This window comes from Hoplias malabaricus, chromosome 16 (assembly GCF_029633855.1).
Source record: "Hoplias malabaricus isolate fHopMal1 chromosome 16, fHopMal1.hap1, whole genome shotgun sequence".
NCBI lineage: Eukaryota > Metazoa > Chordata > Actinopteri > Characiformes > Erythrinidae > Hoplias > Hoplias malabaricus.
In genome coordinates this window covers 8,832,528-8,851,412 of record NC_089815.1, presented here as the reverse complement: position 1 = coordinate 8,851,412, position 18,885 = coordinate 8,832,528, and the positions used below count along the sequence as shown (strand labels likewise).

The 18,885-nt window shown below is 46.8% G+C and overlaps 1 protein-coding gene across 2 annotated transcripts in view; it reads left to right on the top strand.

Annotated features, from left to right (window-relative positions):
• zfhx3b (zinc finger homeobox 3b) overlaps nt 1–18,885 on the top strand; it is a 185,327-nt gene that overhangs the window by 62,722 nt on the left and 103,720 nt on the right. For both annotated transcript variants that reach the window (XM_066647152.1, XM_066647151.1), the window contains exons 2-3: nt 11,421–14,544; nt 17,870–18,366. In XM_066647152.1, the coding sequence (XP_066503249.1) occupies nt 11,457–14,544; nt 17,870–18,366 (3,585 nt within the window). In that variant the 5' untranslated portion in view covers nt 11,421–11,456. The remainder of the gene's footprint in view (nt 1–11,420; nt 14,545–17,869; nt 18,367–18,885) is intronic.

Genomic DNA, 18,885 nt, shown 5'->3' with positions numbered 1-18,885 from the left:
GAGGAGGGCGGATATGACCAGTGTCATTACAGCTGTCAGCTCCTCTTTTGTTTATGTTCCCATAGAGAAAGAGCCTGCTTGCTTCGGCTGGCATACACAGCTGCAGAAATAGCCTGTCGGTAAGTGTGAGCACGGCTACCTAATTGGAGATGTACCTCACTGTTGTACAAGAATAGCCAGGCATTAAGAGTTAGTGCCATCAGCAGGAATCCCTTTAATTCTCGTTGGCAGTGCTGCTAACTCCCACTTCTGTGTTATTCTTTAAAAAGAAGTGGGCTACAAAAAAAAAGAGGGCTTGGTTTAGGCCTCGTCCAACCACCCGCCCCTCGACTCCCCCTTCCTCTTTGTTTTCTGTAAACGCCTGAACGTTCACAACACCAGCACTTCACGTTTGCTTCCCTCTTTTTATACACGGGGCACATTATTCCCTTTACTTTATTAACGCTCCATAATTCTTTAAAAGAGGTGCTTGGAGGGGAGGGGGGCAGCAGAAAGCAGTCCTCCCTAGAGGTTTATTGTTTAAAGCACTGCACAGCTCTTTCCCAGGATAAGGGCTTCTACTAAGCAGAGAGGAATTCAGGCCAGGGCTCATAAAAGAAGTATTTGTGTACCCGAAAGATTTTCGCTTTTTCTTTCCAAATCTTTGTCATTAATGACTTTAGCAAAAGTGGAGCGAGGAGTGAATAGCGAGGCAGTGCCGGGTCTTCAAAGGAACCCACTAATTATTTATCCAGGATATCCCCTGCTCTAGAATTAGTGGCTGGGTCACCCTTTGCTTTCTTGCTTCTATCTCACTCCCTTCTTTTTTTTTTCTCCTGCTGTTGCAAAGAAATCATTTCCACAGAATGGTTTCACTGGGACACCCTCTAATCCCCTGTGTGTGAGGGAGTAAGACTGTGGCAGTATGTGTGTGCATTTACACAACGCCCGTGTACACTCTTAGGCCCTCTTTCACTCTTACAGGAGTGTGGTGTATCCAGCTTCCGGGAGGTCTCTTCCCGCCCAGTCCATTCTCCGTCTGTTACATCACACAACTCTCTGGCACCGAGTCCTGAAGCCGGGACAGCTGTCACTAGCCACGCTCACATTTCCCACCATCCAAAGGGATCTTATCTCCCTCCTCAGGTTTAAACGCTCAACAAAACACCAGCCTGCACCCTCTCTTTTTCCGCCTGGCAGGCCCAAGACCTCTCACTGTCTCTTTGCCACCTCAGTCAGTCAGTCAGTCACCCCACCAGCCCAAGCAGCCTTCTGCTGCCAAGAGTTTTCAGCTTTACTTGGAGGCTGGGTTCATTTGGGTAAAAGCCATTTAGCAAACGTCATCGATCCTGTTTGAACTTTACTGAACACACCTCTTTGTGAAAGAGATTTGTTTGGGGAATTAAAAATGACAGTTGTCATTATATTAAAGTAAATAAATAAATAAAAAAGGTAATAATACGCTAGTGTTCTCCCTGTGTCCACGTGGGTTTCCTCCGGGTGATCTGCTTTCCTCTCACAGTCCAAAAACACACATTGGTAGGTTGATTGGCTAGTCAAAACTGTCTATAGGTGTGTGTGTGTGTGTGTGTCACCCTGAAAAGGACTGGTGCTTCCCCCATGGTGTGTTCCTGCCTTGCGTTTCCGGGTAGGCTCCGGGACCCAGCGGTAACAGACAATGAATGAATGAACTAATTAATTAGTTAATACGCTGCTTTCATGAATACTAACATCGAACTCACCGTTTTTCTCATCTTCTAAACCAAAACTCACGTGTACCTATTGATATAACATTATTCCCAAGAACAGAACAAATTATTCATTTCCTTGATGGAAAATGTCTTGTTATCCGTTTTCAAACTACTTAATTTTTTATTTAATGAATTTGTTATTTTGTTAATTCTACGCATCAGTTACCGTGAAATGAGAAAAGAGCGGAAGAGCGGTTTGAATCTGGAATTACAATTATACGTCACACATTCAAATGCTTTATAACTTGTACACCTTATATATTGCTTGGAATCATGGGATTGTTCATATTCCTGCTGTGTTCACTTCTGTAACACACCTGAGGTATTAGCTCACTAGGAAGCTCACCCAGAGTGAAAGGTACAGGACTTCCATGCCTGTCTCTTTCCACCCACTCGTCACCACAGGGTTAATTGGGATGGATGAATGGCTGTGCATTCTGTAGCCTCTTACCTTGACTCTTAAACTTGTCCTCTCTTGTGTTATGGCTTGCCCACACCTACATTCTCACAATGTGTTAGTGTTTGCCTAAGGGGACAATAAAAAAAGGCAAAAAAAGAGGTACCTGTCCCTTTAAGAGTGTGCTTCCCAGGTAATTTGGCTAATTCCAGGTGCGTTTTCTCTCTCTCTCTCTCTCTCTCTGTTTTACCAGGTGCAGGCCTGGGTCATAACTGAGGTATTTATTTTTCAGATTAGTTAAAAAAGGCTGGGGATTAAAGGCAGGTTATCCCAAGTCCTATTCAACTCAACCTGCCTGACCCTGGTCCCAGACTGCGGTCTGCACTCCCCTGCAAGTGCCACTCTCACATCAGTGCACAGGTTCAGAAATAGATGGAACATAGATAGAAGGCTCTAAAACTTGTGAAAGAAAGTGCGCAGGCAAAGAAGCAGTAGTGCATCGGGTTATTACTTCTGCACTGTTCACTTCAGTATGTAGTGTATATATAAGTCCGAACCTGAATAACGTTTATCCTAAATGCAACTAACAAATTACTATGTGATATATAATTTAATAAGCATAACCGTGATATATACCTGCTGAAAACGTCAAACTGAACCTTCCACTGATGGGTCTGCCTCTTCTATTGCGAGTGGTAGATGTATTTATTAACAGATACAGCACTGTATGTTCCTCACTGTATTCTTTCTGAAGTTCTGATGTGGCCTGTGTGTCGTCGGTTCGCTTTTTGTGTCCTGTTCGTGAACAGCAACGCACAGAGTATGTAGGATAGCGTAGTTGAAGAATCAGGTTGAGCCTGGGTTGAGCCGGTGGCATTATGTGCCGGGCATGGCTGAAGTCCCTGTGCACACAAAGCCTTGGCGATTATGATAATAAACAGTTTTATCATCGGCCTGGCAATCAATAATGCGGCTTCTTAAGGTTTAATATTTCAATGGTATTGATCATCTTAACAACCGTGTTTGCGGTCGACTTGCCTTAACTGCAGGCTAGAGAGAGAGAGAGAGAGAGAGAGAGAGAGAGAGAGAGGGATGCATGAGTAAAACGAGGTTAGTGGGGGTGTAAGGAGTGATTGAGTTGAGGAGGGAGAGTGAAGCAGAGAGTAGATTGGCTGCGTTAGCAGGGCTAAACTTTTATTGCAGATGAAACTTGATATCTCATATAATAACTCTCCCTCCCTGTCTTGAGGGAGGGAGATTATATCAACAGGGAGATTTCTGTTCTGAAGGATAGAAAACAGTGCTCTGGTTTTTCTTTAATTGTCCATTGTTTCTGGTTGTTTACAAGTCAACCGAGCCCCTTTTCTCATTCTGACCTGTTCTACCTTGGCTGTTTCTGCATTACACACAGAAAGGGAAAAATGAACACATAGCTGGCAAAAAACCCCTGTAGTGTGCATATTTTACTTCTCTCTCTCCCCCCCCCCCCCCCCCCCAACACACACACACACACTTTCTCACTCACCCTCTCTGGAGAGTGGGGAGGGCTGCTTCCTTGAGCTATTTATAGAGGAGATTTGATAATTAATGAAAATGAAAGCCTTTGGGCCTGAATGGTGTAGCACACACACACACACACGCTCACAACTCATCTTAACCTTCCTGTAAAGTTGTCCGCTATGCTGCTAGGAAGTTACCATGTGGTTACAATGCACCTGTTTCAGATCCACACTTTAGCCAACAAAGTTTCAGAGCCAACAAGCAAAGTGCTGAATGCGCATACGAGTGCAGCCACAGTGCAAAGCCTTGATACACGGCAATATGCTCCTGTAGTGCTGCTGAAATCTCTCCTAGCTTTACCTACTGTCTGGGATAGTTGCCCAGGGATTAAGCCTAGTCCTGGACTATACAGCATTTCCACTGAAGGGAAACCAGCCATAAATGCATTGAACTTAGAAAGCCATCAGCAATTTTGACTGAAATTGTGCTTTTCTTTCCACTGCATGGTACCTACTCGCCTTGGATCTACCTCAGACTTTTTGTTTCACCTTTAGGTAAATTTGATACCTGGTACTGGTACATGTTTAGTATCTGCTCACTCCTGGTTCCAAGCGAGCTGAGTAGGGGCTAAACCATGAATTGCAAACCCTGCAGAGTACTGATTGGCCAATTAAATGCAGATATCCAGCACAAAATAGGACTTTGTAAAACCCCCACGCTTCAGTAGAGATCACATTTGTTTTTATTTGACAAACAATGGCAACTGTGAAGAGGTTCAAACACACTTAGGACCTAAGACTCATGTGAGAGCTGGACAGTGCAACAAGGAATGAAAAAACTCCACTGCTCTGTCAGAACTGATGTGTATTCAGTCCCAGAAAACAAATACAATAACTAGCATGCGAGTGCACGATGAGTGAACAATGCTTAACATTACCACGATTGCTAAAATTGGAAGAAGAGCATTAATAAACAAACCGTGTGAACGTAACGTAAGCTTCATACAGAACAGTGTCTGACCTGTTTTTTCAGATACCATTGAACTTTGTGAACATTATGTTGAGCAAAGCACTTTAGATTTCAGAACTGATTAGACTTGGGAAGAAGGAACATACACGGAAAACTAAGGACGCTCAAAGTCATCCCGGTGCCCAGATTCTGACAGACATGCAAACATCCTTTCCCTTTTCTCAAACACACATACACACACACACACACAAACGCACATTCTCCTGCAGTCTCCCCTGCTGTGTTCTGGCACATGCTGTGCGCACTCTAGCCTGGGGCAAATGGAGAGGTTTTAGCAATGCGAGCATGATCACCCATCTCTGATTATACATCGATACCTTTATCCCTGCCCTAATTTATGCATTTACAAAACACAAAGCTTTGTCTAGCCAAGCCGCAAGAGACAGCGGAGGGAAAGAGCTCACTTCTTTTTCCAGCAGTTTGTTGTGTGTGTGTGTGTTTGGGGGAAGCAGTGTTAGGTGGCGTAACAGGTTATTTTTGCCTTTCTAGAAACTGGTCCTTCTCCTTTTTTTTCATTTTTAATCCGACACTTTTTAGAGAAATGTTTGTTTTTCTCTGTGTTCACATGACTTAGGTTACCCTGGGTTGCTTTTGTGCCCCACCCCCCCAAAAAAAAAAGCACAAAATGAAGGCCAACTTTAAAATCATTCTTTTAAAAAATTGAAGAAAAAAAAAGACTGCCTTTTGGGCAAATGGAATCGCTTAGCAAAAACAACACCGAGCTGTGAATCTCTAATAGAATGCATTTTTAATGGGCAGATGCGGCTGTGTCGAGTGCGGCATTAGTTCTGCGGGCTGCGAACTGAACTGATACGAGGGCCCGCACCTCATTTGTACTCCCAACCTTGCTCCTCGGCTGGCCCCCCATGCTGCTTGCTAATTGGCAGGAGACCGGGAGCTTCCTGCTGCGCATTCGCCGCTTTCCCCGCATTCCCTCTCTGTTTCTCTCATCCAGCTCTGGCTCTTCAGAACCGAGTAATTAACCCAGAGCTAATTAACTACTTCTAATTACACTGAGGAGGCTGTTTCTATCGCACTCTCCAAAAGTGAGGAGACACTCTGCCTCCACGTGCGAATTCCCCCTTGGCTGCCTTTGAACCTGCTTTTGCGCTCTCTTCGGTTGCTTGGATAAGCTCCATCTCCTGTTAGCAAGGAGCTAATGCAGTGTCAAAGCTCCGACACCGCTGCCGAAGCAGTTTTTCTTTTTTCCCCCCCTTTTGCGCTTCTTTGTTTGGCTACATTGATTACATTTACAGGTCTGACAATGTTACCTGAGAGCGCAGAAACTCGGGTTTCTGTTTCATATCTGATATGAGGGGGAGAAACAAAAAAAAGCAGTTGAATCAATTGGTCTGTTTTCAGGCCTGAAAGCAGTTAGTAACAGATGAGCTCGCAGATGTAGACTGTTATAGAGAAGCTGCCAATGACTAACTCATTTCCACAACAAACAAAATCTATTAAACGCTCCCATAGTAGATGTGGCCTGCTGTGTTTACACCGTGACAGTCTGGCGCTGGCTGCACTGAGAAACGGAGGCAGATGCATTATGGGAAATGTAGTCCGGAGCAGCTTTACTGTAATAGAGTGCTGAGTGGAGGCTTAGCGATGTGACGGCAGTGGTAGCAGCAGCAGCATGCTACAGATAGCCGTGCTATCTCTTCTCTAATGTACTCCAAGACACACTACACGGACAACCCCCCCCCTCTCTCCCTCCCTCTCTTCCTCCCTCCAGCTCCAGCCTCGTCACAGCCGCTGCTATTTCTGTAGCTCAGACTGATAGCTAGAACTGAAGATCATTGATTTTACGGGAAGCCGTGTTTACAGCCTGAGTGCCATCGACCTGAGGTGACTTTTTTTTCTCCTGAAGCGGCGGCAGCACTGAAGCGTCCCTGTGTCTACATTAAACACTCACGAGGAGGAGGAGGAGGAAGAGTTCAGTCTACTCTGTTTACCTCTCATATTAATGAACCCAATATTGAATGGATTTTACTGCATAAATCTGCTAGATTGCCGCAGCGCCTGAATTTTCAGTGTTGTCGTGTTCTCTCACAGCCACTGAATCGGTTACTAATCATGTAGCAGTTAAGCTATTTTGAGCGAGCTCATTCCTTAAAAAATGTGTAAATTTAAAGGAACACTAGGTAAAATTTGGTATATTTGCTCCTGTGCTCCCCCTACAGTTACAGGGTTTAATTCACATTTACACTTTGTCACTTTGCCCTGAAATCACAGGAAGGGATTAGGGAGGGTGGGGTGGTTTCCTACCCTTTTCCCAAGGGTACATAGTATAGTTTCTGCAGTGCTTAGCCAAGATTAGCAACAACAGGGGCTCCGTTCTCCATTCTCCCTATAGTGAAGCAGCACATTGATTCTGAATTTTAAGTTAATGTTTCTTTACTAATACACATGAGATTTGGTCATGGAGGGGGTAGATGGAGGAGCATGGCTTCTAGGCTAGTTGGTGGTCTTGGTCCCCCTTGAGTAACATAGCAAGGTCTTAGTTATGAAGTTGAATGAGCCATGCTCATTACACTGAACGTGATTCGTCAGCATCCGGGTAAGAAGCTGGGATTAGGGCAAGCGAGACGTCTTGTTGAGCATTAGCTCGGACTTAAGGTTAAGGAGGGGAGGCCGTCTCTCTACATATATGTGTGATTAATTGGGCCGAGCTTAGTCGACGAAGCCCTCCTCGCTGCAGCCCGAGGAGTACAATGCTCGCTCCATCAATGAACACGTCCCCAGTGCAGCATCAAAGGCCCTGCCTGCTTTATCAATAGGAGCCTTTCCTTCCCACATCTTCCGGTAACTTGCTTAGCATTTACGCCATTGATTTTTCAATAAGCGCCCTAACCCTGCGGTGGCCAGCTTCTGTGATGGCTAGATCTGGCAGGGAGAGAAGGCCATGGCGAACATTGCTGGAAGGTATCACAGGCTTTTTTTATTTTTTATTTTTGGGCTTTTGGTTTTGGATGGGGTAGGACAATGGGACAAAAGGTGGTGAAGCATGCCCTCGGAATAGACCAAGGTGCTGGGGGTGGATTGCGGGTTCAAAGCTGTTACCCTCCGGGGGTTCCCAGCTGGGGTTGAGCGCAAGTTAATTCCCCAGGAGAGCGTGGAGGGTGCTGGGCCTCTGGAGGCTTGGCCCCCAGGCAGGTGAATGCGCATGCTTCTAATCAGATGGTTCTTTAGCCTTTAATTCCCATCTCGCTTGGCCGGTAAATCCTGCCTAATGAAAGATCCCATAAATAAAAACTTTATCTCATTTTCCATCCTCTTCCAAATGACAACCAGACCCCACTCTCTGACAGTGTTCATTAGGTACTGGAGTTTTTTATTTTATTTATTTATTGTTAGGATGGAAAGAGGAGGAGAGAAAGCTTGTTTGCTAATGCAAGTAGGGAAGAGAGGCACGCACCTTTTAACGTCTGCATCAGTGGAGTATTAGGACTATAGTCTCTTAGGGTGAGAAATTGAGACTTGATAGACTTTTAGTGCCGAGACACTAAAACTAATAACTGGAATAAGCGTTTTCACAGGCTGGCTCCAGTCGAAAGCTTCCAGCTTGAACAGAATTTGATTAAAAGTGTTCCTGGCCAAGTGTATTGTCTGAAACACAGCCTGTTTTGATCCTCTGAGAGCAAGGTTGCTATGCTCCTTATCAGCGAGGAAACCTCCCTGAACGGATCACCATACCCACTAACAGAGCTCAGGAATTCGCTTCTTTTATTCTCCTTGATTATCACTTATTATGTGTTCAAACATGTTTTGGCTGCCTTTTACACTGACCTGCCTACTCACATTCTGAAGTATTTGTCCTATCATTACTCCTGCAGAAAAAAAAATGTACCTCCTTCAGATTTTCAGCACTGTACCATCTACAGAGTGACTAATCATAGTGCAAAGGCATGGCAACGTGCAGGCTCAGGCATTACTGTAATTCATGGTTTATGATTCTCGGTCGATTGCTACTGTACACTGCAAGCAGGGAGACTAATATGCATGCACTTCCCCTGCTTAAGAGTGTGTCTGCGTGTCTGTCTGGACCCTCGTTAGTGCCGGGCAGAGATTAAAGCTTTCCCCTGCTTTAAACAGGTGTCGCTGAGGAAGCAGACCTCCAGTGGACAAACAGCATTATATCTGCCCGCCCATCTGAGACTGGCAGACTCCAGACAATCCCATTGCACATCAGTAACCACCCCAGGTTATTGAATTAGAGCTTCTCCATTTTAAAACCCAATCCTGTTTTCTGTAAACGATGCAAGCAGCCGGGCCCTTTGGATCAGTCCGGCTCTGTAGAGGGGTGGGGGAGTCATTTCAGAAGCTTGGCACTTGTAATGAAATGCACTCTATTGCGAATCTTCAGGTTGGACAGTGTAACTGACGGGTGAGGAGCTGGCGTGGGCGGAGGGGCTAAGGTTTAGGCCGCATTGCTCATTAGAATGGTCTGGAGTCTGCAGAGGGAAATACAGAGCGTGGATAAGAATGCAGCCGACCGCTCAGAAGGTGTTTGAACTTCTGTGGCTCGTCTTATTTATTGAAGATAAAATGTTTAAAGGCTGATTGTGATGACTGAGATTCTTAAAGGTTTATATTCAAAATAGTGATGCATGATGATTTTTGAATTGTGTCAGTATCAGCAGATACTTGCTAGGGGCCGATGCTTTGATTTTGTTGATATTACAAGCCAATACCTGCTGACCCACTTATTTTATGGAGGAAGAAAACTGGGAGACAATCTTGTTTTTAAAAACAAATAGCTCAGATTCACAGAAACACAAAGCATTTCTGTTTTACTGTATTTTTGAATAATTTAACTGCTAAAGGTAATCTCCTGTCTTTGTGTTTAATCCTTTGCTTTAAGTTCATTGTAATTTATTTATTATTATGATTATTATTATTATTTTTATTAGTTTAGCACATCTTTCTTTTTCCTTCTCCTGCAAAGTTGCACTTTTGGAAGTGCATGTTTCTCATTGGACAGCGATGTTATGTTGGATATTGGCATCGGGACCCAGAATTCCCATACTGGTGCATCCCTAATTTAAAAGGTGATTTAAAAAGCCAGTCGTCAGGTGCCTACTGTTTACTTTGTGGCAGGAACGTTGTTTATCCGTTGCCTCAAAATCACATCTCCACTACATTTATTCAATTACAGAATATGTGCATAATTAATTTAATTGCAAAATGTAATATATGGAAATGTATGTGAAACAAAAAACCACTGTAATGAGCTTTTATGGGGAGAAAAAAAACAGCACATGCTGAAAAGCATAGTCAGTGTATGTGCTTAAGGTCTGTGTATATGCATCGTGACTTTTGCTATGGGGGGTTGAAGGGTACTGGCAGATAAAGGAGGTGGGGGTAGTTGGGGTCACGGGTGGAGTATATTTTCATCAGACATTCATGAAGAGGGAGTCAGACATTATCAATCTCCCCAGCCAAGCCCTCTCTTGTTAATATGTTAGGGGGGTTGGGAGCTGCAGACACAGTGTCTGATCAGCGCTAAAATTTGCATCCCTAAGTAAATAAGTAAATAAATCAAGTGCATGCAGCGAATGTGCTAATCAGGCAGGACATGGCGGTTAGCGCGCTGCCGGGAAAGTTTGCTCATGTAATATTCAGCATGGGAGGGTGAAAGGGCAGGCCGGAGTTATTGGTTTCAGCTCGGTCGCCCCTTTAATCAATGCTGCCTGCATCCCTTTAATAAAATTATTAGCTCAGCAGTATCTCTCGCTATCATTTTATCTCCTCTGCGGCCCATGCTAGGGCCTCTCCGGTGCTCCCCTGAAAGGGGCGCTCCCCTGAAAGTGCTGCTCCCATTTGTTATGGGAGAGGTGCAGGATTGCTGGAGTGTTTGAAACCAGACTGAGCGTGGAGCTCTTTGCATGCCAGATCTAAACACAGCTGCATTTGGAATTGAAGCCCAGCTGGTGTATTTTAGCTCTTAGATTTATTGCCACCGCCACCACTACTTACCCCTCCATTTTTTTTCATATTTCTGTATACTATGTATACAGACAGGCATACAAATAATTACCGGAAGAAGCATATACCATCCATGTGAGAGGATCTGACAAGGTCGTTCTTTCTCGCTGTGTTTTCACATGCGTGCTTCCTCTGATGTGGAGCTCCTAAAACAGTCTGGCTGATATATTCAGCAACCTTCAGCTCCCTCTCTCTGGGTGTGGGAGATGGATCATGTGCTGATGGCTGGTTTCACTGTGTCTAATTAGCGGCACAATGGAGCTTCTTTATCCATTAAGTTATTCTGTTACTGTTTCTCAGACTGCGCGTTAATTAAAAACGGATGTATGCGGGAATTCGGAACATGGTATGCTCTGAGTGTTGTTTGGAAGGTGAAGATAAAAGATGGTAACTCGCTGATATGACAGGAAGAGCCATCTGAGCTGGCTTATTAATGCATGTCTGAGGTATTGTGTTTAAGTACCTAATCTAACCTAATGAGCACTCTGTCATTTTCTACCATTAGATCTTGCACTTTTGTCTCTCATCTAATGCACTATACATCAAGCCTGTTCGCCGCTCTCTATACATGGCTTTTTCAGTTTATCACGACTCTTTGTACCACTCACTTAATGTTTAGCATTAGCTTGGGATTTAGCTTGAATAGGAACAATGCAATGAAAGCATGAAAGGAACCTTGTCTTTTGTGCTGCGCCTACTACACCATTGAAATGTTGCCGGCTAGCAGCAGTTCTCTAACCTCATCCGTTTCTCTTTTTTTTCCTGTTTGTTTTCCTCAGGCCTGGATGCGATGAACGCCTCATGTAGGCATCAGCATGGAAAGCTGTGAGTCTCCCGTGGTTTCTGGGACAGACGATGGGCTCAGCACCTCCACCACCTCCCAGCAGCAGCAGCAGCAGCAGCAGCACCCTCCTCAGCCCTGGAACGATCATCCTAGTGCACAGGTCACTCCCAGCAACCAGCCCACTTCCCTGGAGCCCCTGTCTCTTTCTGTGCCCTACCCAGCCCAGCTCCAGAACCCCAGCAAGCCTCGTGAGGCTGTGAGAGAGCAGCAGCAGAAACAGCAGCAGAAGCGGCAGCAGCAAACACGGACCCCACCCCAGGCTCCCAACGACAGCTCTGCCAGCGGCCAGCTGCACTCCAGAAGAGAGGTGTTGGAGGACGAGGAGCAGGAGGGAATAAGCTGCGGAGAGGAGGACGAGGATTTGGAGGACTTGGACGAGATGGAGATTGACAGCTGTTTCCCTGGTCTGCAGCCCTTCGCAGGCATGCCCTTAGCTCAAGTAGGAGGGGGCATGCCCACTCTCATGCGGCAGCAGCCCACCCGGCGGAGGGATGCTGCGGAGAGTGGGAGTGAAGAAGGAGAAGAGGAGGAGGAGGAAGAGAACAGTGACGTGGAGAACCTAGCTGGGGAGATAGTTTACCAGCCTGACGGCTCGGCCTACATTGTAGAAAGCCTCAGCCAGCTGATCCAAAGTGACGGGGGCATGGCATCTGGCCTGCTCCCCTCAAACTGTATCCCCAGCGTGGGTAAGCCGGGGGAACCTTCCGGGACCTCCTCGTCAGTGTACCCTCAGATCATCAACACGTTCCACATAGCTTCGTCTTTTGGGAAGTGGTTTGGCCCTTCAGACCAAGGTTTCCCCAATACCTCATCCCCGGCAGGCCTAAGTCCTGTCCTGCACAGTTTCCGCGTCTTCGATGTGCGGCACAAAAGCAACAAGGATTACCTAAACAGCGACGGGTCTGCCAAGAAGTCTTGCGTATCCAAAGATGTTCCCAACAATGTGGATTTCTCCAAATTTGATGGGCTGGCTCTTTATGGGAAAGGCAAGCCCATCCTCATGTGTTTTCTCTGCAAGCTGTCCTTTGGTTATGCGCGCTCTTTCGCCACTCACGCCGTCCACGACCATCGCATGACTCTGTGTGAGGACGAACGTCGGCTTCTTGGCCACAAGCACGCGTCGGCCATCATTCAGGGCATTGGCAAGGACAAAGAGCCCCTCATTAGCTTCCTGGAACCAAAAAACAAGAGCTCTCCCCCGCCGCCCACACTAGTGCCCATGAACTCAGGCCAGAGCTTCTACGGCACCTTCAGTGGGGTCCATTTAGAAGGGGGGAGCAGTAGTGGAGGAGGTGAGGGCCTCCTTAACAAAGACTCTGATTCGGGTCTCCAGCAGCAAGCCCTCCTCGCTCTGGGGGGACTTGGAAGTCCCAAGCCGCCCTCTCTTACCTCGACCCCAGGCCCTGCCAAAGACTCCAACGCCCAGCCTAAGGCACAGGGACGGAGAACAGAGGGGCCTGCGGGGAAAGAGGGGACTCATAGAGGGGAGGATGTGGACGTGGAGGCCCGTGAAAGCAAGGCTCTCCTTCATGGTGAGGACTTGCCCTCTGAGGATGAGGAAGAACTTCTTTTAGAAGAAGAGGAGGATGAGGTGGAGGATGAAGACACTGCGGTGGCCTGCGGTGGCAGTAGTAGCAGCAGCAGCAGCGGACACGTGGGGGAACCGGCTGTCTCAAACCAAAGCATTTCCAAATCTCCTTTATTAATGCCTAGTAGCGCTCTCCAGCCTTCTGCCTGTCCCTCTGCAGCCAGCCCCCCACTGAGCAGCAAAGCCCCTGCTTCCATGTCCTCTCTGTCCATCAGGGGATCAGAAGAGGGGATGGCTGCAGACGGTGGCGGGAGGACCTCGGAGCTTCCTCTGAGCTTTAACTGCCAGGGGTCCACTGTCCCCATGGCGATGGCGGCAGCCGCCAGCAGAGGGGGCGAGGAGGACGGGGCAGGGACGTCCTCCCCCCTCGCCTCCAATGCCACCGCTGATGAAAGTGCCAATCGTGATAGTGCCACAGCTCCTGAACCAAATGAATGCCAGGCAGAGGGAGAAGAGGACAACGGTACCCTCTTGCACCACCACCACCACCTCCACCATCATCACCACCACCCTCACTCCTCATCTCACTCTCACTCGCATCACACAGGGTCCTGCGACATTGCTGGGGTGGGCGAGTGTACCCAGAATCACGGTATCGGGGGCAGCGGAGGCAGCGGGGTCGAGTGCCCCAAGTGCGACACCGTCCTAGGCTCCTCTCGTTCCCTTGGAGGACACATGACCATGATGCACTCGCGCAACTCGTGCAAGACTCTCAAGTGTCCCAAGTGCAACTGGCACTACAAGTACCAGCAGACCCTTGAGGCCCACATGAAGGAGAAGCACCCAGATTCTGGGAGCTCTTGCGTGTACTGCAGTAGTGGGCAGAGCCACCCACGACTGGCCCGTGGCGAGAGCTACACCTGCGGCTACAAGCCCTTCCGCTGCGAAGTCTGCAACTACTCCACCACCACCAAGGGTAACCTGAGCATCCACATGCAGTCGGACAAGCACTTGAACAACATGCAGACGCTGCAGAACGGAGGCTCCATCCCCACAGCCAGCGAACAAGTGTTTGGGCACACGCCTGGCGGCGTGGTGGCCGTACCCTCGGCCACTCAGGCCAGTAGTCACCACCCCAGCCACCACCACCACCCGGCCCAGTCTTCCACACACATGGCTGGGCCTTGCGGTGCCCCTTCGCCCACGAAACCTAAGAGCAAGCCCACTTGGCGCTGCGAGGTGTGCGACTATGAGACCAACGTGGCCCGCAACCTACGCATCCACATGACCAGCGAGAAGCACATGCACAACATGATGCTGCTCCAGCAGAACGTGACCCAGATGCAGCACGGTCGTCTGGGACTGGGGGCCATGCCCTCACCCTCTGAAGCAGAGCTTTACCAGTACTACCTGACCCAGAACATGACCCTTCCCCCAGGCTTAAAAATGGATCCTTCGGGAGCTGATGCGCAGTTCCTTCTCGGAGGATTTCACCTGGACCCTAATATGGCTGCCCTGGCCCCAGCACTAGGTGAGTTGGCTGGGAAGATGGGGGAGAATTTGCAGGCTCTCTAGCTTTGACACTGCATAGAGAAGCTTTTTGAGTAGTCCAATGGATGTACCTTGAAAACGTCAATTTGTGTAAATGACTGATGGTCACTTTTTTACCACAAGGTAACCAGCCTTTAATGTATTCATACTTTTCTCTGTAAGTAGCTGTAGAAATGATGTTAGAGGATCACAAGAGTGAAAGAAAAGAGGTTTGCATGAAAGGTACTAGCATAGTAGCGCATGGTGGTACATGGTAAGATAAAGACCACTCGACGTAAGTAAAATAAACGGTTTCACGCTCGTGTACAGTAGGCATGTTCCTCGTCTCTGAATGACTGCTGCCTTGAAATGGTGAGACTTGCTGTGGAGTGCTTTAGAAGGCCATTTTCACACTCTAGAGTTTTGTGTAGGTGACATATGTCTGAAGAGATGTGGCGTATGATAAGAGAGAATAAGGGTACAGGATGTCACCACAACCCAATGATAAAGAATGACCTGAAATGCAGAGCTTGAGACGATGTGGTTTCATTCAGGATCGTTTGTGTGAAGGTTGACATGCTTTTTACAAAAGAAACATGAAAAGACAGTACATCCAGTAGACTGATGATTTTTTTATTTCTGTTTGATTGTCCTGGGAGTGGGACATGTGTGTACACACACACACACACACACACACAGAGCAAAGCGGCATGTAAAAAAAGGTCCAACAGATATCTTCTGCTTTCTTTCAGCATCCACTGTGTCTCAAACTATCTGGGTCATTTTGTCTGGGAAATTCCCTCATGTCACCCCTACCACACACACACACACACACACACACACACACACACACACACACACACAGTCTTAGCTCCATGGTTTAAGGGTACATTACATAGACTTCCATTCATTTTGTGGATACTTAATCTGACCTTAAATAAATTCCACTACCCTAAACCTAACACAAATCAACCTTAACACACCTTCACCTTACATTATGATGATTTAGGACTTGATGAGGACTTGATTTTTGTCCCCAAAGTCTCCAAAATGTAAGTGTGTAAACATGTTTGGGTCCCCACTAAGTGATGAATATCTATGCACCCCCCCCTCCCTTCACACACACACAATCTTGTATCTGTGAATTGCTGGGACATTACATAGACTTTCATTCTTTTTGAGTGCATTAAAATACCATTGCGTTTGCATAAATACTACTAACTTACCTCTGACCAAGTCTTAAAACATGTCTTCACCTTAAACTATAATAATACACATTGCGGGCACATGCTGGTGGTCAAGTCCCCACAATGTGAGTGTGTAAATGTTTTGATCCCCACATTATGACGCACATACTTACACATGCACAGATACATTAAAATGAGTTTGCAACATGGAGCTCGTCCCAAACTGCCCCTGCCCCCTCCAGCACAAGTCTCCTCATATTCCCTCCAACTTTGTAGTAGCTGCTATAAATCTGATCTTTTTCAGAGTAGAGGAAAGAAATGGCCCAGGGAGGAAAAAACAGCAGCAGAGCAGAGGCTTGGACGTGCCAGCTGTAACCCCACTGTTTGCACAGGCTTGTCTGCAACTGTCACCAATTCAAAGATGTGAACAAGAATTGATTACTGCAACTAATTTTTCTTTCCCCCCTCCCTGCCTCTTTCCTCTTGCCATCTGGTTGATTTCTCCTTCGAGGGAATCTTTAACAAGCATGTTACAGTAAAGCAATGAGGCATTAGCTTGTGCCTGAAAACACGTAATAGAATTCACATAAGTAGAGCTCATTTTATCACCAGAGAAGGAGGCCAACGTTTTTAAACAGGCACTGATCAGCTGGGTTTATAATGCTAGCAGCAGACATGTCGTGTGTCCTCTAATCCATCATCTTCTACTTTAGTTTCACCCAAAGACAGAGGGAACCCTCACTCTTTCATCATTCCCTTTGTAGCCTTCATCCTCAAAAACTAAACAAAGAAAGAGTTTGTGACTTTAGTTAATGCTGCACACACAGCTTTGGTTTGCTCTTTTTCAGTAAGCGTCTTATCAGCTCTAGACAAAAAAAAAAAAAATCACAAACCAGTTTTTCAAAAGCTCTCCTCAATCTGTTTAGCTCAGTGCGGTGTTATTGGAAAATCCAACTCTTTCCAGAGCCTCTTTTTTTTTTTTTTTGCTCTGACACACTATCAGTCAAAACATTGTACAGATTTATAACCATATCAGTTCCTATATGAACTATATATGGTATTTATTGCTCTGTGAATATATATATAGAGAGAGATTTAGATGCTTAGCCAAGAAGTGGCTTTAAAGTAGTTTGTTAAACAAACACTAGGTTTAGATTTAGATCTCGGGCTCCGCCTACATTTCCACAGTGTAATTCACTTTTATAGCCCAAAAGTTACATAGTGCAGTTTCTACAGTGCTGAGTCTAGAGTAGCAACAACACAGGCTCCCTGTCACAGCTCAGTGAAACATCACAGTGAAGTTGTATTTTTAAGGTAACACCTAGAGCTGCTTTAAAACGGAGACAGATGGAGGGACATAGGGTTAAGAGTTTGCATGGCTGAAGCGGGTGACCTAGAGTGTGTGAGAGTGGCAAAAAGGATAAGAGGGATATGGAGGAACAGGTGAATAAGAAAGAGAGAGTGAAAGCAAGTTCTCTACTGAGCAGTGAATTTGTGAATGATTTCAGGGTGCTTCGCAGAGGTCTCCCTCTCCCTGCTATAAAAGCGCAGGTAATGGAGGAAAGTCATGGCGTTCTGCAGCAATAAATAAAAAAAGACGCTGCTGGAATTAATTTAGTGTAAAGCCAGGCGGGGTCAGCCAGTGCGCTCAGTCTGGGCAGTGATAGATTAAAGATCAGCCAGCAAAGGCAAGAACTCCTGCTCCTGTCTCCTCCTTTATCATTTTGCCTTCCTTGCAGCTCTTATACCCTTTGTCGTGGTTGCTGCTCTTTTGTAAAATCTTCCTCCATGTCTCTGACTCTGTAGTCACTCTCTCCCAAAAGATGTCCTTATTGATATGAGCAGTATTCAAGGTAGGAATGTAGGAAGAGACGTGAAGGAGGACCTTATCTACTGTAGTATGGCTCTGGGATCATGTAGTGATACAATGATACAAACTGAAGTGTCAAAGTCAAGTACAAGTTAATCCATGACCACACCACCAAAATGTACACCTTCTCCATTTCCCAGGACATTCCCTATTTCTTACTTTACCTCCAGGCATAGTGGTGCCCCACCATTGTGTAAACAAATGTGTTGTCTGAGGAGACGCTATGTGAAAAGGAAATAAACCTCCCCTGTGTGTCCTGTGTTCTTCAGTAGGTGGGGACATCCCCATAGACATGCGTCTGGGTGGAGGGCAGTTGGTGTCCGAGGAGCTGATGACCCTTGGAGAGAGTCTGTCGCAGACCAGTGACCCTTCGCTCAAGCTCTTCCAGTGTGCCGTGTGCAACCGCTTCACCACCGACAACTTGGACATGCTGGGCCTGCACATGGGGGCAGAACGCGCGCTGCCCGAGGACGAGTGGAAGGCGGTGGTGGGCGACTCTCACCAGTGCAAGTTGTGCCGCTACACCACGCAGCTGAAGGCCAACTTCCAGCTGCACTGCAAGACCGATAAACATGTGCAGAAGTACCAGCTTGTGGCCCACATCAAGGAGGGAGGCAAGGGCAACGAGTGGCGCCTCAAGTGTGTGGCCATTGGCAACCCCGTGCACCTCAAATGCAACGCCTGTGACTACTACACCAACAGCCTGGAGAAGCTGCGCATGCACACGGTCAACTCTCGCCACGAGGCCAGCCTCAAGCTTTACAAGGTGAGTGATCGTCATGTGGTAGTTAGATACGGCATCTACCTAATTCTTCCTTCTATAGTCTTTAGCAGATTTGCATACTCCTTCGTTAAACAAATGTATACGAGCATTTGCCGTCCATCTGTTTCTAGGGCAGAGACATTGGATAGCTCAGATTCAAGCCCTCTAAAAGTCAGTGTTGCTGCCACACAACTCCAGGGTCCTGGGATAGTGGATTCAGGCCCCACCTCGAGTCACTGTCTGTGAGGGGTTGTTCTGTATAGTAGGTTTCCTCTGGGTGCTCCTGTATCCTCCCACAGTCCAGAAAGACATGCTCATAAGTGGATTGGCTTTCAAAATGTGAGTGTGTGTGAGATGCCTAGTCCAGGGTGTGTTCCTGCCTTGTGCAGAGTGATTCCAGGTAGACTCCGGACCCACAACGACCCTGAACTGGATAAAGCAGTTACACATTATGAATGAATGATTGAATGATTTATTTAAAAAGACCTACACCTCCTACTACACCCCTGTCTCTGAGCGACG